This window comes from Rattus norvegicus, chromosome 1 (assembly GCF_021556685.1).
Source record: "Rattus norvegicus strain SHRSP/BbbUtx chromosome 1, alternate assembly SHRSP_T2T, whole genome shotgun sequence".
NCBI classification, from domain to species: Eukaryota; Metazoa; Chordata; class Mammalia; order Rodentia; family Muridae; genus Rattus; species Rattus norvegicus.
In genome coordinates this window covers 165,338,458-165,363,886 of record NC_141534.1, presented here as the reverse complement: position 1 = coordinate 165,363,886, position 25,429 = coordinate 165,338,458, and the positions used below count along the sequence as shown (strand labels likewise).

Here is a 25,429-nt window from a genome sequence, read left to right as displayed (position 1 = left end):
ATGTTAGAGAATGTTCCTCCCCTCATCTGCAGCTTTAGGTGTCCGACACCTTTTTCAGGTTCGTGTCCATGGGGTCATGTACCAAGAAAGGGGTTTGTGGCTACTCTGGAGTGTGGTCAGAGCACAAACAAAGATTCAGACAGCTTGGCTTAAGGTGGGGGCAGGGCAGGGCTGGTGCCCAAGCTACAGGATGAGCAGCTCGCTTCCCTTGTGCTCCCAGGGGATGGGGTTGTGGTTAAGAAGCACATGGGGTTTTGTGCCCGGATGGGGCTCCCCAAGAGATAGAAGATATAGGGGCAACCATGCATACCCCCCCCACACTACAGAGGTCTCTTGGGACTGAGGACCAAGCCGGAACTCTTCAGCCCCCACCTTCTGCATCTCTGCCCTTTGAACTGTCACACTGTGTGACTTGGGGAAGGTTGCTTGACTTTTCTGACCTCCACTTGTTTCTGCAGAGTGAGATAAATGGTAAACCCACAGATCAGATGGATGGGGAGATCACATAAGACAGCCTGGGCTAAGAACGCAGTGACGACCCTCTTCCATGGGCCCTGGAAAGCTGGGAAATAAAATTGTCCAGCATCTTCTTTGTGGGCAGATGTGAGGTGAGGCTGAGGAGTTAGGGAGCAAGGAGGGTGGCTGATCTAGAAGTGTAAAAGTCCTCCCCTACACTCCTCCCTCCTCCCCTACACTCCTCCCCCCTCTCCCTCCTCCCCTACATTCCTGCCCCCTCCTCTCCTACACTCCTCTCCCTCCCCTACACTCCTTTCCTCCTCCCCTACACTCCTCCTCCTTCCTCCCTACATGCCTCCTCCCTCCTCCCCTACACTCCTCCCCCTCCCCTACACTCCCCCACATGCCCCCCACCCCCCAGGAGGCAGAGTCTGAGTCTTGAGGAGAGAGATGCCAGAAACCAAGCAGGGTCTCATTCACAAGGAGGCATGGGCCACACTTTATTCTAAGACCTATGGAGGGCAGGCGGCTTTCTGTCCTTCCATCTGCCAGAAACTGGGTGTTTTCAACATAGTCCTTAGGTGGCAGATCAGACATGACCTTTGGTGTTTTAATGGACGTGCTTCTATCCAGACAGGGGGCATAACATTTCCTGGGTCCTTACTTACTGATTCTGCTCTGCGAGAGTGGCTCTCAGACACTTGCTTAAGACTCCTCCGGAGGAATTTGCTCGGGCAGGTTAACGCCTGAGGTGTAGGAGCTAGTGACCCAGAAAGCCAGCGATGATGCAGCCCATGTGCACATGCGCATGTTGCCAAACCTCTGTGAGCCTCCTGTCCTTGCTTACCTGTAGGACAGAACGAGAAGGATCAGATCCCTAATTTAGTTTCCCTTGCTTTTCGCCGGACACCTATTTTGGCTCAGTCCTCCTTATTTGGTAAATACCACTTGGGAGTCAGGAGCCAAGCACAGGTTTCCATCTGGCACCAGAATGTAGTGCTCAGTTCTGCCTTCTTCATTCTGTGACCCTGCCTACAACCCATGAGGGCTCCTGGGAGCCAGGGAGTTCCCCATCAGCTGCTATTAGGGCCCTGACTGCCGGGCCGGAACCCTGGCTTCCCCCATTCTTCCCCTGTTCACCTTAGACAGACAGGGTGCTGACCATGACTGTTCAGGATCATGACTCTGACCCTTGTCTCTTGAAGGGACAAGAAGAAAGTTCAGTTCAGGCATATCAGAGAAGAGAATTTGAAGCCAAAGCCAATGCTGGGGGCCAGGGAGACAGGCCCACATAGGAACTAGGTGTGTGATTTGCACTGGGGAATGAATGGCTTTAGTGGAGGGAAGAGGGCTGTGGAGTGGGGTCAGGGTGAATGCTTTTCTGGAGATCTCCCCTTGCCTTGGTCATCATGGCTCCTTTTAGGGGCAGGCTCAGAGATTCTGACCTCTGGGTAGGTCATCTTGAAGCCAGCACGTCTATTGAGCCTGGCTGACCCCCAGAGGGCTGGTTTTCTGTTCTTAGTGGAACAAGTCCGAGTCATCCATGCAGGGGTAGCAGGTGTTGCTGAGGCCCAGTTTCCTCCAACCCCCCTCCCCGCCATCACACAGGGGCCTCCAGGCTCTGAGTACCAGCAGTGAGCACTGTGACTGATCCCCCTACAGGCTCCCCGGGCCCCCAGGGAATGGCAAGGTGCCAAGTGAGAACTTTTAAGACAAACATGAAGCTCTAAACATCTTCATAGCGTGTCTGTGCTGAGCCATGGACCGTGAAACCACAATACTGCAGCCGGGGACTGCTGGGAAGTGGGGAGACCCAGCTCACAGGCTTCCCGGTTAACCATTTGTAGGTCAGATCGTCATGAGGGTGGTATGGTATGACCTTATCCATGGTCCATGAGGCAGTACTGCAATTGGCAGAACTGAATTTCCGGTAGAAGACAAGGCTCCTGCCAGGGAACAGGACACCCTCAGCTCAACATCCTCACTGTGGCCTCAAGATCATCTTCAGTAGAATGGAGCCCAGCGTCAGGGGTGGTGAGGGGCTGATGGCAGTGTGGAAGAGGATGGTGTAGGGTTGGGTCATCTGGTCGGTGGTATCATCTTCCCTCTGGGAAAACCTGAGTTCCATGGGTGACAGGAAGATGGTAACAGTGTGGAGGAAGGCCCTGGGAGGCCTGGTTTGGGAGAGCTGTAACACAGACCTTACCCCTCAGGCTCCACGCACCCAGCAGCTAGGACATGGGCAATGGCCTGGCAAAACTCTCACAATGGTCACCTTGTCCTGGTGGTTCCCTGAGGCCCTTTCCTAAGATGGAGGCCAGATGCCAGGGTCCTGCCTGGGCTGAGTTTGCAGTAGACATCAGGCTCCCTCTTCCTAGAAGTCCCACACTCAGCAGAGCCTCTGGAATCTGGCTACCACAATGGTGGTTGATCCTCACCACTAGGGTCACCTTCCCACACTTCAGGGAATGCTGTCTGCCTCCTCCCTTCTAGGTCAGTAAGGTGAGAACACAGCCTGTCATCACACAGGAAGAGTCCAGTTCTCAGCCCAGCTCAACTTTCTTCAACATGCTTCACATTGGGTGCAGAGCTGCCAGTTCACACCACAACCTCTTCAGAGAAGAGAGATTCCTGCTCCCACACTTCCTAACATGAGATTCTTGAGGGTGGTTAAAGTGGATTGTGGCCTCCAGAGAGGGTCTGGTTCAGCAGGTTGGCACCTTGGAGGCCCCAGAATCCAGATCTTTAGTGAACCGTAGAGGTGTTGAGGCGCTGGTCCATGGACCTCCCTCTGAGAGGCACCTGGACTAGGATGGCTCTGGACATGGGGCTGTGTGATGGGGGGACAAGGAGCTGAAGCACAAAAGGACAACGGAGAGATCCCCTTGTGCTTGGTCAACAAGCACATTTACCAACCAAGCCATCTCCCCAGCCTAGGATCACATCTCAGGGCATCCCCATGGGCGTGAGAGCTTGGTTGGAAGTTCAGGAGCCTATTTCCAGGATCACTAGTCTTCCTTACCAGAGCTGGTAAGGGAAGGCTAGACTAGGCAACTTTTGAGTTATAGCACAGAAAAGCTCTGATATACCTAATAAGTCAGGTTTTTAAGTCATCATCAATGACAATATCGTGTCCATCCTGAAGGTGACGCATGCTGATGGTAAGTGACCAGCTCAAGGTCACAGAACCCCGGAGGTAGGAAGTGGATTCAGCTTCTTGCGCTACATCCCCAATCCTAGGACAGTCACTAACTTGCTGGTAAGGGCCATACACGTGCTCCACCAACACTGTGTGTCAGCATTGCAACACCTATGCCTTCCACACAGTCAGAGATCTCTGGAGCATGGTCACAGAAACAAGACCTGTCACCTGACACAAAACGTCACATAGGCGCGAGTGTCTCCAATCTCTCAAGCTCTTGATAGGTCATCTCAGGGCTCATCTCTTGATGGCTTAGTTGATCAAGTGCTTGCTGGTCAATCATGAATGCATGAGTTTGGATCTGGAGCCCTCTTTAAAAGCTGAGCATGGTGCTTTCTAATCTCAGTGCTGGGCTGGACTGAGAGCAGGAGTTGGGGGATAGAGGAGGTTAAGAGACAGGCTAATCCCTGGGATTCAGTGAACTCCAGGTTCAGTGAGAGACCAAAAATGAATGAATAAGGTGGAGAGTGACTGTGGAGGCCACTCAGCTCTGACCTCTAACCTTCACATGAACGTGCAAGCATGTGTGTGCACCTGCATAGATTGTGTGTGTGTGCGCACACACACACACACACACACACACACAGGGAGAGAGAGAGAGAGAGAGAGAGAGAGAGAGAGAGAGAGAGAGAGAGAGAGAGAGAGAGAGTCACATAGTCATCACACATAGATACACACACACACACACACACAGAGAGAGAGAGAGAGAGAGAGAGAGAGGTCACATAGTCATCACACATAGATACACACACATACACAAACACACACACACACACACACACACACACACACACTCAACACAAGCATGCAGGGCTCGTGCAGAACACACCACAGCACACACAGCACACATGCACGCTCATACACTATATATATAGAATGCAAACTATGGCTCACATCTTGTGTGTATGGAGGGACAAAATGTCCCAGCTCCCCCAAATCCTCATTTGTATACTAGAGATGTGGGGAAAGCGTCCTTTCTGTGTGTAAGTCACACACACACTCAGACACACAGGCACACTTGTAGACACACTCATAGGAACTGGGCTGCCATCTTCAGGGCCCAGAAGCAGATTTTCTCAGTGTTAGACTACACATGAGCCAAATGTCTTTTACTCAGCTGATTCCTAAGGCACAAAAAGGGGTGAGTGGGAAGGCATGTTTTGGCATCAGTCAGACAGCAAGCCATGGGGGTCCTGTGATTAATCCAGACAGATACAAGGAGGCCGGGGTATGCCTGCCGTCTTGGAAATGGTTACTGGGTGTCTAGGACTTCTGCTCTCCAGGCTGGTGACTGCTGCCTGCTGGCTATCTCACTCCTCTGGGTCAGGCACGCAGGACACCAGGGTTTGAGGTCTGAACTCCATTCCTCAGAACAAACTTGATCCTGTCTGCATGGGTCCGTAGGTGTCCCCAGCTTCCTGTGGCAGACACAGTATGGAGGAAGGAGCATTCTACATAGCTGTTCTCCCTGTGTACTTTTCCAGCAGTAGGGACAAAGCCCTAATTCCAGGCCTCTTCCTTGCCAGACCTAGAAGGGAGCTGACTGCTCTCCTGTCTCCCTGCTCCTCACTGTGCCTCCAGCTCCTCAGTCTACTGAGTTCGTTCAAAGCCCTCAGTTCACCACCACCATAAATGGATTCTGTCCACAGTTCACACAGCCACTGGTCTGCATCCTTCCCCATGTCTACCTTCTAGTACCTCCCACCTCCCCTCTGAACCTGGAACATCTCCTGTGTTCTCACCCTTCCCCCAGGACAGCTCTCTAGTCTAAGGTCCCCTTTCTCGTTCCTATGTCCCTGTGGCAGCCATGGACCAGGCCACTCCCTTGCTTAAGACCTATGATGCCACTGTGGTGGAGCTCATACCACCCCTCCCATTTTTCCTGTCTCTTGGACTGCTCGTACCATCTCACAAATCACACAACCACACATGTCCTCTGCCCCCTCTCCCCTTCCTGCTCTCTCAAGCCTCCTTGGTTATCGCCACCAAAAGCCCTTTCCAGTCCCCTCCCTCTCTTTCCTCTCCAGCCCCTCCCTCTCTGCTTCCCTCTTCCCCACCTCCTCCCTTTCTCATGGAAAATTCCAGAGGCAAGGGCTAGAGGGACTTCATGTAGAGCTCCATGCTGATCCTGCAAAAATGTCCCCAAGGGGTGCCGGAGGTCTGTATTTCTTGGGCTCAGGAGCCAGGAAAAGGCCACCAAGGGAGGGACTGGAGAGACATTATGGGGTTTTTGCTGTGCACAGAAGCAGAAGTCTGAATCGGCCTCTAGCCTTCCCTTTGCTCTCCTGCAGCCTGACACACCATCAGCCTGACCTTGCCCCTGTTCACAGTGACCACCTTAGCCCCTCCATCCACGTAGACATCTGTTCATGACATTGGCCTAACCGGTTGCTTTTCTGGTTTCACCCCAGAATGATCATGATTCCACTGTTGGGCCTCACTGTGTGTGTGTGTGTGTGTGTGTGTGTGTGTGTGTGTGTGTGTGTGTGTGTGTGTCCGTGTTACCTATTACTGCAGCTCATGAGGTTGCGAGGGTGGTGCTAGAGGTGGCTTTGGAGTTGAGGTTCAGTTCTGCCATAGGGTGGCTGGGTGACCTTGACCCCAACCTGAATACCTTCATCTAAAAGGATGGCCCCTACTTACCTCGTGGCACTGTGGAGAAGATGGAGTCCCAGACACCCGTCCACATTAGTTTCCTTTTGGTGTGGCATGAAAATGCTCTGAGAGCCTCACAGTATGCCCAGACCCCAGGGGAAGACCAAGCCTTGAAGGAGCCCAGGCCTTAGGGTTGGGGGAATGGCTAAGTCAGTAAAGTGCTTGCCATGCAGGCACAGCGGCCTGAGTTCTGACGCCCAGCACTCCCAGAGAAAGGAGGCTGTGGTGAAATGCTCCTCTAATCATAGTGGTGGGGAGTCTGAGACTGGAGCTCATTGGCCAGCCCAATCAGTAAACTCTGGGTACAGCGAGAAAACTAAGGTGGTGAACGATCAAGGAAGACTCAGATTCAACCTCTGGCTCCAATTGCATGTACACACACCTGTGCATGCACACAATTTGCACATACACATGTACACACACACACCTGTACACATTTGTGCACGCACATGCATATACACACATCTGGCTGTACCCTGCATAGTTGGGAGACCTGGGACTCTCCAAGGAGATATCTGTAGGTCTGGGGCTCAGAAGAAAGGCCAAGCCAATCAGTGGGAGGCCACCAAGTGTCTCGCTGTCTGTAAATAGGACAATTTGGCCGGCTTCCCAGGAGAGGGTACAATATGCCACATGAGCCAGGGAACATGCTCTAAATGAACTCAACTTACTTGTCGTTTGGTAGAAAGTGTGACTAATGAAATACCAACCAACCCTTTGATACATGCCTCTCAATGCCTCCAAGCCTTCTGTGTGGTGACAAGACACTGGGCCTGAGATCTCTTGCTGCCCTTCAGTGGTTAGGTGGAGCCCCCTGTCAAGTGGATACAGCTGAGTGAGTCTACCATTGCCCTCACTCTTCCAGCGGGAAGGCCAGCCCAGGAGCCTGTAGCTCATAAAGCCTGTCTGGAATGCCTTGCCTGCCCCCTAGTGGACGTTTAAAGACACATCTCTCTGAGACTGGAACCTTGAACAGGCTCGGTGAGTGAAGACTAGGGAAGAGGGCCTTGTAGACCTTAGACCCTTCAGGGGGCAGCCAGGGTTGGCTTGGGGACCTTGGCTTCTCATAAAGGACCTCAAGGCTGTCTAGAGACTGTATAGAAGATGGCCAATCCCTGTGTCCCTGCTCTGCAGTATTTAACGGCCTCCCACGAAGTGTAGCCTTGGCTTTCTTTTGAGCAGTGTTCCATTCACATTACACTGGTGCTCACTTAACCACTGTAGCCTCACTACCACTGCTGCCACACTAAGTCCCTTCTCCACTGATCAGAGACTCAAGTCCCTAGAGCAAGGCCCTGCTCAGGAAGCCCCAGGTCTGCAGCAGAGGCATACTCAGATCAGTATAGCCAGAGCGGCTGGGAATGAAAAGCCATAGCACTCAGGGGTGGGAGAAAGGCTTCTGGGAAGTCTTGGAAGACTTCCTGTAGGAAACAGCAGAAAGCGGAGACCTGGAAAGAAGAAATCTGTCAGGAGGGGGTGGAAGTCAAAGGTCTGGAAAGGAATACACAGGCTATGCATTGCTGGAATTGCTGTGGGCTTGTGAGCAGAGGCTGCTCAGGACAGGCTAGGGCCATCTGACATGCTGTAGAGCCTAAACCACTGGGTCCTGTGTGAGCATTATTCCGAGCATCCCAGGGAAGGACTGCTTGTAAGACGCCTATGGGCTCCTTGGCTTTATTTGTCCACTCACTAATTCAGCCCCTCACCTGCGTCTACCTAGGCATTAGGCTAAATGAACTAAACAAGGCTGCCACCCCAGAGATGCCAGCCATAGCAACTGCTAACTCATTCAGAGGGGAGGGAGGGTCTATAGCAACTGGAGGAGGCTTCTTCAGGTGGGCTTTGACTGGTGTGTGGTGGTTTACTGGGCACTGGAAAGAGCTAAGACCATTTAGATAGGTGGTGACAGGAGCAAAGCTGGAGCACCCTGAGGGGCCCCAGGGAAGAGTGTAGAATGTGCCATGGCAACAGATCTGGGGGTTCTGGGAGGCTACAATGGGGCAGACAGATGCAGAGCTGGCTTTGGCTAAAGACTTTGCAGTGTTCCAAGTCCACTGCCCAAATTGTGCCCTATTACATGATGAGGGACCATCGGCTCCCAATCACCTGTCTCCACCAGAACCCCATCTGCTGAAGTGTGACCCCATCTCCTAATGAGGCTGGAATGGCCCTTCCCTCAGATCTCACTCCGAAAGGATGGAAGGATAGACAGCCCATGCTGGTGGGACAGAGGGACATCTCAGTTGCCAGCTGACAGACAGCATAGAGCCTAGGCTCAGGCCCTGCATGAGTGTGTGAGTTCATTCATGCAGACTCCAGGCTGGCTCCTCTCCAGAGCCACTGCACCCAGCTAACCAAAGGCCCCAGAGCTAGGAGAGGAGAGCCATGTCCTGGAGGCAAATCCCTGGGAACACATTTGGGACCATGGCTTTCTGGAGGTGGAGCTTCTCTGGCACTAGAAGGCATGGGTCAGGGAAGGGAGAGGGCACACTACCCCCTCCAACTCTCCATCTCCTGGTCCATAAGATGGGCAAACAGTTCCTCCAAGGGTGGTGGGCATGGTAGAGCTAAAGACAGGTCTGACCCATAGCAGACAGCATGCAGGGCACAGTGGGGGTACAGCCCACTCCCAAATTCTGGATGACAGGGAAGTGTAGGGCAGGGGAACACTTTCAGAGGGGTCAACTCACACAACTACTTGTGCTTAGTGGGCCAACTTTGGAACTAGGGTCCCACTCCCCACCCCAGGTCCAAATCCCCTGGTTCTTCCAAAGGCATCTGTGCAGAAGCCTGGGAACAGCTGCCTGGGCCAGCAGTGGGGACATCTTAGTGATCAGCTGGCTGGTTGTTCTCCTGGACTGCTCAAGTGTAAAAGCCCATGGGTAAAGCCAGTTACACTAGACATGACACGTACATGGGCACGTGTTCTAGGACATACAAAGGTGAACTGCATGACACACGCAGCAGGGTTTACATGGACACTCAGATTCAACAACGCACATGCTGAAGCCAGGCTTGCAGATCTCCAGGCCCACATAGACACTGATACATGCACACCGAAACACAGAACACAAGTGCACAGGCACAGAGACTCATAGACAGTGTTTGCATGACACAGAGACAGCTCACACAGGCTCATATGGTCTGCCTGCTAGGTGTCTGAGCTCTGGTGTCTAGGTAAGGCTCCACAGAGATTTATGGGTCAGGACACTTGCACATTTACATCCTAAGTCACATCTGTCCTACACCCTGAGTTTGTGTGGCTTCTGCTCCCTGACCCCCTCTGATTGCACAAGAGCCCACAAGGTAGTAAATTCATCTGGTCTCTGTGGTACAGTAGGGACCGAGACTCGGAGACCTGTGTGATGGCCGACGCTCACAGACGGAACACTGAGGCCCAGATGAAGGCAACTTCTTTGTGTTTGCCCATCATGTGCAGTACCTCTGTGTGCCTCAGGACACATCCAAGTCTCCAGAGGGCCTCACTATCTAACCATGTCTCAGACCCAGGGGAAGCCTCCTGGTAAGAGCTACAGGCCTAAGGCAGAGCGTGAAGACCCCGTAGAAAGCAGGTCCCCCGTAGCTATACCACACAAGTCATAGCCACATCCCACCAACACCCAGGAGGACTTCCCTTCTCAGCATCTGCAGGATGATTTGGTGGACAGGCATAATGTCTCCACAGGCTCAAAAGGATTCAGTGCAAAGTTGTGCAGGTAGGGAAGGCCAGCTGAAGGGAATCTGGACACAGTGACCTACACAGGTTTCTCCAGAACCCCCAGGTAGAGTCTTACCATCATCTCCCTCTCCCAAAGGGCCCCAGCCATCAGTGGGAAAATGAGTTACATGTGCAGCTGATCTTGCTGGCTCTGAAATCAGCTGCAGGGATTTAGGGACTGTTCTTTGACATGCCGCTGTTTAATGAGCTGGGCTCCTCCCCCTCCTCCCCCTCCTCCTCCTCCTTCTCCCCCTCCTCCCCCTCCCCCTCCCCTTCCTCCCCCTCCTCCCTCTCCCCCTCCTCCTCTTCTTCTTCCTCAGTATTATTCTTCCAAACTCTCACTTCCAGACAGCCAAGAAATTCTTGGCTCCTCTCTCAAGATTCTGGGGCCCCACACTGGCCTCTCAGCACTGTGCTCTCAGGTGCTGAAGTTTGGACCTGTTCTGGTGAGGCAAGGAAATAGTCAGGACTGGATGCTACCTATGGGCCCAAGGGTATACTCTGGGCATTTTGAGAATCTTTTTGATGCTTGTAGGGAGGATAACAGAGAGGACACACACGCACATACACACACACACACAGAGTAGGGGGTGGGTGTGTGCACCGGCCACTGGGGGCAAAGGCTCTCCTTACCCTGGCCTTGGGCCCTTAGCCATGTGCTGTGGACAGGGTCTTCCATAAGGAACAAGAGACTTGGAAACAGTGGGCTCTCTGCATCAAATGGCTTGCCCAACATGAAGTGAAGCACTGCAGGATGGAAGGGAGTATTTCCATTTTTATTGTTTTCCTGACAGGAGGCAAGGACACCCCCAGAGTCACTAGGGAAGACAGCAGCTCCTCATACCACTCATGGTGGCAGGCAGACATTCGTAGGAGGCAGGGGTGATGGGGGCATCTTGGCTGCCTTGGCACCTGCCCACCGACTTGCTATCAGGGACCTGGCCCAGTGTCCCCTGAACTCCTGGGCTCAGCCAGACTCTGGCGAGCTTTGGCAAAGCCAGTCCGGATTTCTTGGTTTATATGGTCCTGCCATGGGTCTCTGAGGAGAAAGAAAAGACAAGGGTCATAAAGTGAGAGGAGCAACAGAGAGAGGTTGCAGGGCTTTTTAAAGGTGCCAGGCATACCTTCTCTCTTATGTCTGATGACACCCAGCAGCCTGCCCTGGGCACACGGTGCACACTGGGCACAGTGGGTACATGGGACATACTGACCTAATGCGTCCCACCTTTGTACCGCAACATCCCAATGCTCAAATGTGCTGTCTTCTGCTTCTGTGGCCACCCCTCTGTGCTCTACTTGGAATATGATCTGGGAGGCCCTGGGACAAGGTGTTCCCTGGACATCCCCCATAAATGTTCACTTTCTTGTCTGCTCTGCCCACGATGCCCCGAGCTGGCTAACCCCCAGAACTGCTTTGAGAATGAAGCAGGCATCTGAGGAACAGCCAAGACTTCACAGCACTACACAGGGGTAAAACCCAATACTGCATAGACGCTAGGCAAGCATTCTGCCACTGAACCACACTTCCAGCTCTCAGGAACATCATGGATGCTGGTTTGCAAGAGCAGAGGAGAAGAGAAAGGGAGCTTTGTGGTGTCTCCTTGAGGAATGATGGGGGTGGGGCTCTCTCAGTTCTGTTGCCCCGTAGATGGCTTTGCCATCACAAAATCAGCGTAGACTTCTGCCTCTGATCTCAGTCTCACTTTCGATGGGATAGTGTTGTAACCAGATGCTGTGCACACACGCTTGTGTGTGTGTGTGTGTGTGTGTGTGCATGCTTGCATACGTGTGTGTGTGTGTGTGTGTGTGTGTGTGTGCGTGTGTGTGTGCATATATAGATGCAGATCCCTGACAGCTCACACGTAGGCTCTGAGCACAGACCCTTCCCTGCCTGCCTGAGGCTCTGGGTCAGGCCATGCTCCTTGTGGCTAATCTTCAGTTTCTTCCCTCCTTGAGCCAGAAGATGAAAACGTTTCTGGCACCTTCTAAAGTTTCTGCCTAGGAATGGAAAAAATCAGCTTAGGGAGCCTGGGTTGATAAATTGCAACCAAGCCGGCAGATCCCAGTCCTGGTACAGAGTAGCTGGGGCAGAAAGGACTTCTCTGAACTGCGGGCATGGATAGAGCCTGGGTGGGGACAGGGCAGGAGGGGACTGGGCCTTCCTCAGGGTGTGGCCAGATCAGATGAACCGAGGGATCGGGCTGTGAGCTGAGGCCTGAATGCAGGAAGGGGTCAGGCTATCGAGGGTGTGACTCAGTGGAGGAGTACAATCTGAATTCAGTTCCAGTGCTACAAACAAGCAAATAAATAAAATGACGCGATGACAAACAAACCAAAACGAAACCCCTAAAAGTGGCAGTGCATCTTAAGCCATAGCAACAGCAAGAACAAAGGCCCTGGGTGGGAAGACCTGAGGTGTGCTTTAGTGGGTGGCCCAGAAGCCCCTGAGAAGGTGTCCGGCAAAGTAAGCACTGGCAGGGGCCAAGCCGATGGCTCAGAGCAGCCAGGTTTAGCAGTGAGTCCCAGCTGTGTCACCCTTTAATACAGTCCCTCATGCTGTGGTGATCCCCAACCATGACATTATTTCATTGTCAGTTCATAACTGTGATTTTTGCTATTGTTTTGAATCAGAATGTATGCAGGATATCTGGTATGTGACCCCAAACGGGTGGCCAACCACAGGTGGAGAACCGATGTGTTAGAGGCATCTGGGAGGGGCTGGTGCACCTCCAGTCCCATTTCCCCTATGGACTAAGCCCCTTGGACATCATGGCCCCAGAACCTTCTGTCCTCTGATAACACCTATGCCTGCTGCCTTTGTCTGTGGAGGCTGCTCATGAGGGCAGGGGAGCGAGGAGCAGCCTGTTGGAGGAACCCACTGATATTCCCCATGGCCCTCAGTGGAAGGATGGAGGACAGAGAATGTGCTGTCAGAGGCCCAAGCTCTAAAGGATCTTCCTCATGCTGCCTGTTGATGTCCTTTTGATAGAGGAGTCCCATGTCTGTGGCAGATGGCGACAAGAACACAGCTGGACAGCTCAGAAGAGAAAGACCCTCAGTGCTGGGTGCATGACATGCCCACAGGTGGCCTGTTTATGCAGCTTTTATAGGGACACAGGAAGTGTTCATTCTAGCCAAGTGAGCATCCTAGGGACCCTAGTTGCACCCCAAATGGTGGCTCAGCCTGGCTGTGGAGCAATCACAGCTGCCACCCATTCTGTCACACAGAGACAGTACTTAGTTAACGCCAGGCAAATTATGTATTTCCCAGGTCTTTCCAGTAGTCAGGCCTTTGATAATCTAAAATAACGGGGGTCACCCCTAATAGGGAAGTGGTTTTAAGGAACCCCTCACTCACCCAGGCTGGATGGACAGAGGTGTAGGGAGGGATCTGCAAAATCCTGTCTTCCCTGTCAGCCAGTAAGTCTCCTCCAAGCCCTTCCCCTGGAACAAAGAGGAAGAGGTGAGAGGCCCAGGCTCTGGGCAACATCTCCAGGCAAGGAGAAGCCTGGCTTTCCCTCTTTACAGCTGTGTGGCTTTGACCAACTTACTTCACCTGTCTGTGCTTCCTGTTATGTCCTAAAGCCATTGTGAGGGTTAGTAATAGAATACTTATCAGTTAAAGAGATGAAGCAGGCCTGGGATCCTCAAAAGCTGAGGCATGCACTGTGTAGAATTCCTTCCCATCTTCCCTTGGAAGACTCTGCAGCCTTCCTTGGATTGGGTGGGAGGGAGCTGTAGGACACTGGGCTCCTATGCTATTCCAGCCCGAAGAGTTTCTCTGTTGACTCAGTCCTCTTTCTCAGGACATACCAGGCTCATGTCCCCAAGTCCAACATTCCTACCCTGGGCTCATTCCCCTACCCCCAGCCTCCTCTAGCCATGTCAATCCCAGGGTGTCACAGGCAGACACTGGCCCCTAAGAGATTGAGGACCATACCCTCGGTGTCTCCTACAGCTACACTTCCTGCTGTGGCAACACCCCATAGTGTCACGAATCATAAGGAGTGCCTGGTTTTGAGGTCCAGTCCCAATCCTGGGGCAGGGGCTTTACACTAACTAGGGTGCCTGCCTCCTCATCAGGTCTTCCCCTAACAGATGAACTGGAGGAGGAGGAGAAGGAGGTGGAAGAAGAGGAGGAAGAAGAGGAGGCAACCAAGGCTCAAGACTCTTCTCTGCCTTGAAGGAGCTCATGGACAAGTTCAGAGCCCAGCATCACACCGTGGTCATGGAAAGCCATCAATGGATGCACAGGGAAGTTATGGTAGCCACTATTTGGAGTAAGCACGGATGTTCTTGGGACAGGGTAGGCTTTGGTGATGTCTGAACTGGGTTCTGAAGGATGCACAGGAGCCCAGGAGTGTTGTAGAGAAGACACAAGCTCAGAGCCATCATTGGATCGGTCATGAGCTAGCCTTTGCTTTTCTAATTGGATTCACTCAACTATGTAACGTGGAGATATCTTGTTCTTTTCACAACTGCTCTGAGGGTTGTATGTGCTATGTGGGCTGGGCACCAGGGTGCTACTCAAGTGGATCATCAGTGGCCACAAACTTCTCTGCTGTGCCCCTGACTCTAGAATAGAACCAAATAGCTCCTAGGAAGAAATCTTGCTTGCTTCTAAATTGGGGGCCATAGAGGATCACGTCTATGCCCAGCTCATACGAACTGGCCAGCTGAGACCTCCTGCACCCAGAACCCGGTCTCTAGGGCAGTCCCTCACCTTCAGTTCGGTCTGACCTCTGACATCAATTTTGTAGCCTTCGTCAAGGCTAAGCAGGGCCTGGACAGTGTTTCGGCTGACGTGGATTCTGTATGCTGAGAAGACAGACAGAAATCAAGCCACGGCCCGGTGGCAGCCTACTTCCTAAGAGCCTATGACTCCAGCCCCAGCCAGTCACACCACACAGTTATGCATGTGGTTCTTCCTCCTAACCCTCTCATTCCCCTTGATAGCTAAAAGCCCCCCCCCCCCAAAACAAACTGCATAAATGAAGTGTTAGGAGGTGGTGTCCCAGGAATACAGTGTTTGCCTGTAGGGCTACCACGTCCAGTCACACAGTGTGTGCACATTAAAGACTGCACCATCGACACCTAGAGACAGGTCCTAAGATGTGGCAATGTTGGCTGCTTTCTTCAAACCACCAGAATAGCTTCTCCCCATGTAAGGGCCTAAAATGTTGGAGATCTCTACATGGTGGCACTGGAGCTGACCTAGCATAATAGGGATTGGCATGCAGCCAAGTAAAATCAGAAGCTGCAAGAGGTCACCTCACTGTAAAGGGAGGACACCAAGGCCTTCCAGGCAGAGCCTGTTCAAGGACACTGGGCAAGTTGGTTGGTTGCAGCGCTAAGGGGAGGACCCAGGTTTCCTGCCTCTTGGATCATTGTCTTCTCTGCTAGTTCTCCCACGAGATCATCAGAGAAACCCATGGAAAGTTAAAGAACACACATCTTTCCCTTCTGTTCCCTGTGCTGAAGCCTAGGGTTTGCTGCCACCAGGAGGGGACATGGTAACTGAATACTGTTTCCCGTAGCTAGTCTGAGTTTGTTGAGAAAGACTTCTACGAGGGGCGGGATAGAAGTCGGAGACACTCACGCAGTCCAGTGGATTCCATCCTGGAAGCAGTGTTCACGGTGTCCCCAAAGAGGCAGTACCGAGGCATGGTGAGACCCACAACACCTGCCACACAGGGCCCTGAAAACCAAATGTGCTTGGGACCTCAGGGGCCAGACAGGGCACCCCCCATGCCACCACACCACCCTCTGTGTGTCCTGCTGAGGATCATGGTGTCTGGAGTAAGTGGCAACTCTGAGGGAGGCCCTGCATGTGCTAGGCTCTGGGCTAGGGCCCGGCGGCCCCATGGGAGACAGGGAAACAGTAGCCAGGGATAAGGGAAGCAACGTGGAGAAGTGGTGTTGAGCTGTCTTGAAGGGAAGATGAGCGGGCAGGAGATGAGCTTCAAAGGCCTGGGAAACTATGGCTGAGTGTGGGTGAGAGAATGCTGGGGAGCTGCAGGGGAAGACTGTAGAGGTCAGTGAGGGTTTTGAGGCTACAAGAGTCCTCCACTCTGCTCTTGATCCTGGAGGAGGAGCCATGGGGGTGGAGCCATGGGGTGGGAGGAGCATAGAGACCTTCTGTGAGGCCTCTTCCACACCCAGGTCGACAGACATTTACTTGTCCCCATGACTATAGGATATTTCTGTCTCTTCAATCAGACTATCGACTTCTCCGTATGGAATCATCTGCCCTTGACTAGATGCTAAGGTCAGAAAACTTTGAACCAAGATTTATGAATCTGAGTGTCTAGACCCTTTGGTAACCAAGGGTGACCAGAAACAAAACTTTCAGAGAGAGTGTCAGGATGCCAGAGGTCCAGATGCAGCACTAGAGCTGGCCCAACCCCTGCCCCTGGGAATTCTGGGGATTGATATAGCCTGACCATGATCCCTGCCTACCTGAATGCAGACCGGCCCTGACACGGATGGGCACATCAGGTGCATGCCTCATCCGGAAGTTGCCTGCGTAGCTAAGGATCTCCAGAGCCATGTTGGCAATCTCAGCAGCATGCCGATTTCCGTTGCGCCGAGGGAGCCCAGATGCCACCATGTAGGCATCCCCTATGGTTTCTACCTGCAAACCACAACCTCATGTTGGGACAGCCTGTCACGCAACCAAACTTACACGCAACCAATCAATAGCTCTCACCCTACCACCTCCAGATCTCACACATTCTGCAGCTCTGACAGACTTCTGGGCCCAGGCACTCGGCACTGATGAGCGCTGCGAGCTTCAGGTGGCCTCTGTCTGTAAGGCAGGTGACAGGTCTGCTCTGTCTCTGATAGCAGACCCAGGGAGCAGTATGCGTGAAGTCACACAGCCAGCCAGGCCTCCATCTGAAGAAGATGGCTATCAGGGACAGTCTGGTGTCCTGACTATTGGCTTCCAAGGATACTGGAAAGAAAGTGGCTTCAAGGGCAGCCTGTAGCAGTCTGCAATTCTCAAACTCATGAGGCTGAGGCAGGAGGACTGCTTTAAGTTTGAGGATAGAAATCTTTGAACTATATAGTAAGAACTTGTCTCAAAAGGAGACTGGAAGTTGTGTGTGTGTGTGTGTGTGTGTGTGTGTGTGTGTGTGTGTGTGTGATGGAATCATGGAATCATGGGTAAGAGTGTATGCAGCTGAGTTTGGTGACCTAAGCTTGAGCCCAGACCCTCATGATGGAAGGAGAGAATTGTTCCACAATTGTCCCTCTATCTACACACACATGCACATAAACACATGCACACTCTTTCTCTCTTCAAACACACACACACACACACACACAGAGAGAGAGAGAGAGAGAGAGAGAGAGAGAGAGAGAGAGAGAGAGGGAGGGAGAGAGAGAGAGAGAGAGAGAGAGAGGGAGGGAGAGAGAGAGAGAGAGAGGGAGGGAGAGAGAGAGATGCACACACAAATTAAAAAGGAGGAGGAAGAGGTAGAAGAAGGAAAGAAAGTTCTGGAACCACTGTAGCTCTGCTGCTTGCACACATAGGGGCTTCCCTTGCAGCCACAGCTTCTTCCCTGTGAGCTATACACTGCCCCCACGGAGCCCCTGCAGCCTCAGGACCTGAGGTGGGGCATGATGCCCCCTCCACTGCACCCTTCTACTGTCAGAATTGTTTGTTTCTCGGAACACCATCATGCCTCACTCCCATGTCAGCCATGTACCTTGCTCTTACCAGCTGACCTCCCCACATCCCAGCACTGCAGGGTCAGCCACACTGGCCCTCACAGAGGTGGTGGTGTGTCCAGAGCTGTCCGGTGATGAGCAGCCACTGGCAAGTGAGGCCATGGCTGCCTGTAATGTATGTGCTTCCTTCAGAGGGGAGGTTACCACAGAGGAGAAGCAAGACAAAGGGCTGCATCCCAGCGTGCATGCTTACGGACTCTTACTGTGCCACCGACTTGCTGTGCAACCTCCATGAAAGAATCTTGCCCTCTCTGAGCTTCATGTGTACAGAGGGCTAAATCATCCCAAAAAGGGCACTCATAGTGCTAAATAAGACATGCTGTGAAGACTTCAGGCCAAGCTCTCCCTCCGTGTGAGAGGTTTTCAGTGGAGGCCTGAGACTGGGGAAGGGCTGCAGTCAGCCATGGCTGGCCTCATGTTGGTGACTAGGTAAAGGACCTGAGCCACCTGCATTTCAACCCTGTGCTTCACTAAAGGGAGATCTGGGCTCAGAAGGGTGGGCAAACTTTGGTGCTGTTTGATGGCTTTGATGGCTAGGGCCTCACTCCTCACATAGGCAGGCCAAGCTGGGGAACCACACCTGCCCTTGTCCCTTTTCTCCTGTCCCAAGCCTCCCCTTCCCCCAGCACCCAATTCTTTGCTATGTAAAGAAAAGTGCTTACCCAGCAATGCTGATCCCGGGGTGGTCCCTCCACCCCACCCTCTTCACTATCCCCCACACTCTCCCTCACCCCAACCCGTACCTCCACCCATGCAGGAAGTAGCTATAGGGCTGCTTCTCAGCCCAGAGAAGATTCAAAGCGGTAACTAGATCCTGCTGTTGATGGGTGGGAGTGATGAGAGATACATCACACATCACAGAGCCTGGGCCTGCTGTTCCCCACATCTGGAGGGGTGTGCAGGCCTTGTTTGATTTCTTTTCCCTCTGCCGGGAAGATGCAGGCCTCTTGGCTAGAGTTCAGAGCAGAGCCGAGTCATGATTCAGAGCTGGGAGGGCCACATGTGTGAGAAAAGATTAGCAGAGGCAGGAGAGACAGGCCAGGGGTAAGTCAGAGCAGATCAAAGCTTGGAGGTTCAGGGAGATCTGTGGGACACACAGGAGGCCGGGGTGTGGGCTGTGGGCCTTCCAGATGTCACTAGGAGCCATGGAGTCCCCAGGGAGAGCAGAAGAGAGGCTGGGGTCTCCAGTGGCAGTGGCAGTGGCAGTGGCAGAGGTGTCTGGTGGTCACCACTGTACTGTCTGCAGGAGAGAGTGCTTGTGGTAGCCTGTGGGTACTTGGGTTTCCTCATGGCTCTGCAGCTGTTTGTGTAGACCCGGGCAGGCTTCCTTCCTCTCTGTGACTCTGGATTGAATCAACAAATTCTGCCAAGGGGAGATTTGAAAGTGCCAAGAAGAACACCTACTCATGTCTGGGAAGCAAGGAAGACTGGGAGACTGGAAAGATGGCTAAAGGGGAGCAGGGGGAGAGGGAGAAGGAAGATGAATCAGAAAGAGAAAAGGTCATGTGAGAGGGTCTGGTGGTGTGAGCCTCGAACACTCAGAGAAATGTGGAGGTCCACAGAGGAGCAGCAGCAACAAGTACACACAGAGAAGAGCTGGGTCAACTCCAGAGGACTTGTGGGCCTGCTGTCACCTGCCACCTTATCCCAAGAGAAACTGTCATGAAGAGGGTGAACTTCGTACAAGGGACGGAGGGTCCAATGGCAAGGTCAGCCCTCAAGTTCACACGCCACTCCACTTCCGCCATCTCATCCTCATGCACACGAAGCCCTTAACCCAGCATCTTGTATAAGGAGGTGCTCAGTAAATGCTGGGGCACTACAAATAATGAAAGCATTTTGCCTGCTCCATTTCCTGACATTTTCCAGAAGCTGCCCTTGCCTCTGTCTCCTAACGGCTGCGGTCTGAAGGAGTTGCTGGACACACAGACATGGTCAAAATAGGGCCTGGGTAGGGTAACATTTGAAAACCCTCTCTACCTTCTCTGTTATCTGGAGCTTCCTGTGAGCATCAGTTCCTAGACCAACATAAGAGGCAGGGCTGCAGGAGACAGGGCTGCAGGAGGGTCTCTACAGCACAGTTGAGCTCTGGAGGAAGCAGTGAACTTCTTGCTTTCCCAATTGCGACTGACACACTTCTGTGTCTCTGGTGAACTGCCAGGATAGGGGTTGTCTAATCCACAGATAAAAACCAGACCCAGAGAGGGGAAGACATTTGGCCAAAGCAACATATTTGGCCAGCCTGAAACCGAACCCAGGATCCAGAGTCACACCAGAAAGAGGTCACAGAAGGTCTTGATGCCTCTCCCAAGGCCCTGAAACCTGTCTCCTCACCTCTACTGCTGGCCCATGCTACATTCTGCAGTGACCCATCTGGAATTGCCTACTTGCAGCCCTCTTGAGCCTCAAGTGCTTGCTTGTGGTCCCACAATGCCTGCTGAAGTGGCCTTACCCAAACTAGACAGCCTTCTCCCTCGCTCCCTCAGTCTTCTCTCATTGTCACAGGGGCTATTGTTATCTTCTGCCTATGGGTCTGAGAGCTCCTGCAGGGTGGGAGCCAGAGCTGGCTTGTCTCTGTACCCTTGTTCCAAGCACAGAAGGGCCTGCCCATAAATGTTAAAGGATAGACAGACAGATCATGGACTCATGAACACTCATGAGAAAAAAACTCAAATGACACACTCCATTCTTCCTTGGATCCACATCCCCTGTGATGTGGCTGCAACAGCCCCTGCCTACAGCTGATATCACGTCTTCTACCTATTCAAGTTGTTCCCCTCGGCCAACAGAATTTGTCAGGAAAAGCAGCGTGCCAATCCCAGGCAAGAGATCAAGGGCTAACATGCCCTCTGCCCTCTCTTGGAAGCCAGCTCTGCAGGTGAACCATCTCAGAGTGATGTTGGGCCAGAGCCCAGACCCTCCAGTCCAGGTTCCAGAGATTCAGAAAACCAAGCTAAGATCAGGAAGCTGCCCATCTGGCTGCAGATGTGTGTGAATCCAGGAGCCTCTTCCAGCTCATGTTGAGGTTTGTAACAGATGGTTTCTTTGTATGCTACTGGACTTTGAGATTATTCATTACACAGGGATAGTTAATTGATACAAGTGCTCAAACTGAGTGAACAGAAACAAATTAGCAGTGGGGGCTACAGAGAGAGCTAGAAGCAGGTCTCCTGCTGTCCTCACCTTATACACATCATGGCTGTCTAGAACAGCATCAAACATCGTGTAGAGATCATTGAGGAAGCCCACCACCTCAATGGGCTCACTCAAGGCTGAGATGGTGGTAAAGCCCACGATGTCACTGAAATAGATGGTGACTTGGTCAAAGTACTCGGGCTCCACAGTTGTTCCCATCTTTAGAGCATGGGCGACAGACCTGAGAGGCGAGAGGGGCTGTATGAGGACCCTGTTTTTCCAGCTTAGAGATTGGGATGTGATAGGGAAGATGTCCCCAGTTGGCCAGTGTGTCGGCCACATTGGACACACCTGTCCTGACTTTCTCAGGGTTGAGGCCACTCTTTGCTCTTGGGATATAGGGCAGTAGGAGCTCAACTCTGATATGCATAGCTCAGTGTTTAATGTATGGGGAGAGGCTAGACAAATATGTTAGACAGATGAGAAGAAATGAGGCTGGGGAGGAGGTCACTCAGTGTTTGATTCTCAGAACCCAAATAAGAAGCCCAGGGTGGTATGCATGCTTGTAAACTCAGCACCGAGGACATAGAGACTCGAAGGTCCCTGGAGTTGCTAGTCAGTCCAGCCAAATTGTAGGCCATGAAGAAAGACTGTATCTCAAAAAGGCAACATGAAAAGTATTCTAAGAAATGACACTTGGGGCTGACCTCTGTCCTTACACACATGCACATACATGTACACTGAAGCACCCACACATGTGAGGGGGCATGGAGGTGTGTGTGCTTACAGATATGCACTAGGGGAACCTGGAATAGTATGCACACAGAGTTGCTCCTTCAACAGCAAAACCTGTTTTCCCTGAAGAAGGCTAGAGCGGACAGGTGAGTCTGCAATCTGTGTGGCCAGAGCTGTCCCCAGATGCTCCCTAAGACCCTTCTCCTGCCACTGGAGGCAAGAAGGCAGTTTAGTGCAACAACACTCAGGAGCCAGTGTTGGTTCAAACTCCAGGAGTCTGACCCTGAGTTGTTTACCTACAGCACAGCATGATCTGGAGAAGACTGTTCTTGTGATGGTGAGTTCAATCCCGCATGCACAACGAAGCATCCCTAAATCTCTTTGAGGAATCGAGTAAGCTAAACAGAGATCAGACCTGACTGTGTTGCAACTCTTTGTAAAGTTGAAACTCTTGTAAAGTTCCATAAAGATGGGTGATCTAGGGTGACTGAGAAAAACAATTTTAAGAGAAGGGTCTTGGGGAGCACCTGGTGCCAGCCCTGGCCACACAGATTGCAAAGAGATCACCAGGCTAGAAAACCCTTTCCGCTCCAGTGGGTGGAAAACTGGCTTTGCATTCCTCTCCTTGAAGAAACAATTGTGCGCATAACATTCCAGGTTCTCCTAATGCATGTCTGTGAGCACAAGGACCTCTGTGCCCTCACACACGTGTGCTCACAGTGTGTAGGAATGAATTACTGAGCAAGCTCATCGAGACCAGGCTCCCTGAGCACCTCCTGAGTTCTACAGCCCTATAGGAGGGGAGACTAGAGGCACACCAGCACCCCCAGGTCACTCACGGGGGGAGCATCTGTGAGAGCAGCCTCTCTGTCTTCCGCCTCTCCAGTTCCAGCTCCTCAGTCCGCTCCTGGACCAGACCTTCCAGGCTTTGGGAATACTTCTCCAGCATCCGCAGCATGGAGTCAGCAACACTTGTCTTCTTGCCTTGGTTGATGCTTTTGAACTGAAGAGAAAACAAGAGCTCAGCTTCGTCCGTAAGGATCAGTGCCTCCTGCACACAGCTTGGGAGTGAGCCAAGCAGAGCCCTAGCCTGGGGAGGTGGAATGAAAGGGAAGATGATATGTGGATCAGCAGGAGACAAGGGCACTGGAGGATGTGGGGTAACCTCTGTGTGGGTTGGGCAAGTAGGAAGAGAAGCTTGGCAGAGGAGTTTGTGTCTCCGCAAGCATACATCATCAACAAACCCAGGTTTCACAGTGATGGTGGGTGGATGGATAGAGTCATTATGGATAGATGAATGGATGAATGGGGGGCATGGTGAGTGGATGGATAAGTGATAAATGGATGGACAAGATAGACAGACAGATGGATGGACAGATGGATGAATGGGTAGACAAATAGATAAAATATGTGAAACTCCACTTCAATCTTTAAATATCTGATGGTATTAGGACCAAAAGCGACTAAAGATTTAAAAAAAAGTTAAATCCAGGAGTGAAGTTTGCAGGTAGAAATGTATCATTGTTTAGATACAAGCTTCTTAGCAACAAAAGCAAATGGAAACAGGATAAAACCCATTGTTCTCAAGAAATACAAGTACTGCCGGTGCCCAGCAGAAAGAAACCGCTTTTGGGTTTTCATATCAGGACACTGAACCACAAATGACACCTCTTTCCAGCCAACATATAAAAAGGCTAAGAGAAAGGGGGAGTTTAGTTAGCCACGCCAGTAGGTAAGAGTTGCCGCAGCTGATCCAGGTCTCCTGACTCTGTCCTTCCTGCTGCGTGATGCTATCCTTCCTTTGTCATGCCAAGCACAGTGCTCATCTGGCTTTCTTTGCCAGGGGTCTCTCTCACAGGCACCCTTCACTCAGAGTCAGTGCCTCCTCCCCCTAACTTCCTAGCTAGGGTGACTTCTAACCTCCACAGGAAGATAACAGCCTAGTGTCTTAGGAACCTAACTCATCCCACCCTCCCAGCCCCCATCATAAAACTTGGAGCTTGGTAACTCTGAAATTCAGGTCCCCTCTGTGAAGTGGGTGCTACCCATGATGCTACAGTATGCATGGCATGTGTGCCAGCGTCCCAAGGAACCTTGCAGGTTGTCTCTGCCCCTCATGCTGCCTCTGCCCCTCTCTGGCTGCCCCTCAGGCTTGTTGAACATCACCTTGGTAACTTGGTGCTGTGGCTAGGGACCATGAGATTAGAACAGGAGGCAGAGATGTGCCCCTGCGTTTGATGGACCAGCCCTGGAGGAGGGCTGTCCTGCCCAGTCAGGCCCACACAGCCCTGAGAACGCATGCAGGCTTGCCTCAGCTGTTCCACTGCAGTCCCAAGGCAGGTTAGAGGGACCCCAGAGTCCCTCTAACCTTCTCAGTGACTTGGGAACCAGGGCTGTCTCCATAGTCACTAAGGGCTTCTCAGTTGCCAGGAGGCCTGGTTCTGGGTGAGGCTCTTCAGACAGACAGGTCACCAAGCACATCCCTTGGGTACTTGTCTCTGCCTCGTTAATCTTCTACAGAGGTAAGACCATGGTGATGTGTGTCAAAGGGTCACCTTCAGGATGGAGAGACTTAAAACAGGCTGGGCACTTGGGAGTGCACCAGCAAACATGGCTCTCCTCAGAGTGGTGCTGCTGGCCTATGTCCCCTGACTACCTGACATTTCCAGGTCCTGGAAATGCATGAGACTGTGCAGGGCCAAGTGAAGCCTGTGGACAGGATTGTTTATAGGCACCTGCTTCTCTGGGGAGCACTGACCTGTGTGTAGATCTGGTCCAAGCTTGGCCTGTCATCTGGAGCTTCCTCCCAGCACAGCTGCATCAACTGGATGCACTCCAGGGGACCCTGGTCAGGGGACACCAGAGGCCGGCACAGAGGAGGGGGAGATGCCACCTTCCGGATGATCTCTGCAGCAAACCCCATGGATACCTTGGGTCAAGGCACCCTGAGGAATTATGGGAGGGGTCTTGGGGTAGGGTAGAAAGGGGGAATTTGGACACTAGGGATGCTCCCAAGCTATGTTTCCCGCATGGCTGGTCAGTGCACACTGCCTTGCTGTTCTCTTGGGTCTTCTTCAGGCTGTAGTCAGAGGAAGACTTGGACAAGGAGAACTAGGTTTAAATTTTGAATATGCTATCACTCTCTATGGGGTGGTGGAGAAGATAGTAAACCCCTAACCTCAGTCTTCTCATCTGTGAAATAGGGTTAGCAAGGGCCACCTCTTGAAGGGTGCTGAGGGAGGAGGTGCGGAAGGTGGTGCCTGGCACCTGACAGGCTCTCCCCAACCCAAGGCTGCTGTTCTAGCCTTGTTCATCCAGAGACTACGCAAAGGTGAGGAGAATACAGCCCTCAGCAGGCAGGTATTCCTGCTCTGCAGGGGGAGGGCCATCCACTATAGCAAGGCCAGAGAGACCAGTGTTCTGGCTCTAAGGCTGTCTGGCTCTGCCACTCTGTGCCCCAGTTCCATACCCACTCCAGACACCTGCCACTGGCAGAGCCAAGAATTCGTCAAGATTGGGAAGATGAGGAGCTGGGCTCTGTGCTCAGGCTCTGAGCCTGCAGCTTAACATAGGTTTCTGTCATCTACATGGTCTATGCAGGTCGGGGCATAACGGGAACGCCTAAGGAGGCCTGGGGCCCTCCTGTCATGGAGCCCGTGAGGAGCAGCCCCTTCCTCTACAGTCCTCTTTTCTCTGCCCTAGATAGGCATAGTGAGGGATCACTGTCTCTTTATGGTTTTGGTTTTGTTTTGTTTTTTTGGTTGGTTTTTATTTGCTTGTTTCTTTTATTTGAG

At 52.4% G+C, this 25,429-nt stretch overlaps 1 protein-coding gene across 1 annotated transcript in view; it reads right to left on the bottom strand.

The window, feature by feature from the left end:
- Positions 1–10,786: 10,786 nt before the first annotated feature.
- The window catches only part of Gucy2d (guanylate cyclase 2D), a 35,347-nt gene continuing 20,704 nt past the window's right edge, over positions 10,787–25,429 (bottom strand). The window contains 8 exon segments of the mRNA NM_130737.5: positions 10,787–11,070; positions 13,390–13,475; positions 14,755–14,849; positions 15,631–15,729; positions 16,491–16,665; positions 20,949–21,141; positions 22,475–22,638; positions 24,394–24,542. Coding sequence (NP_570093.2) covers positions 10,962–11,070; positions 13,390–13,475; positions 14,755–14,849; positions 15,631–15,729; positions 16,491–16,665; positions 20,949–21,141; positions 22,475–22,638; positions 24,394–24,542 — 1,070 coding nt within the window. The 3' untranslated portion in view covers positions 10,787–10,961.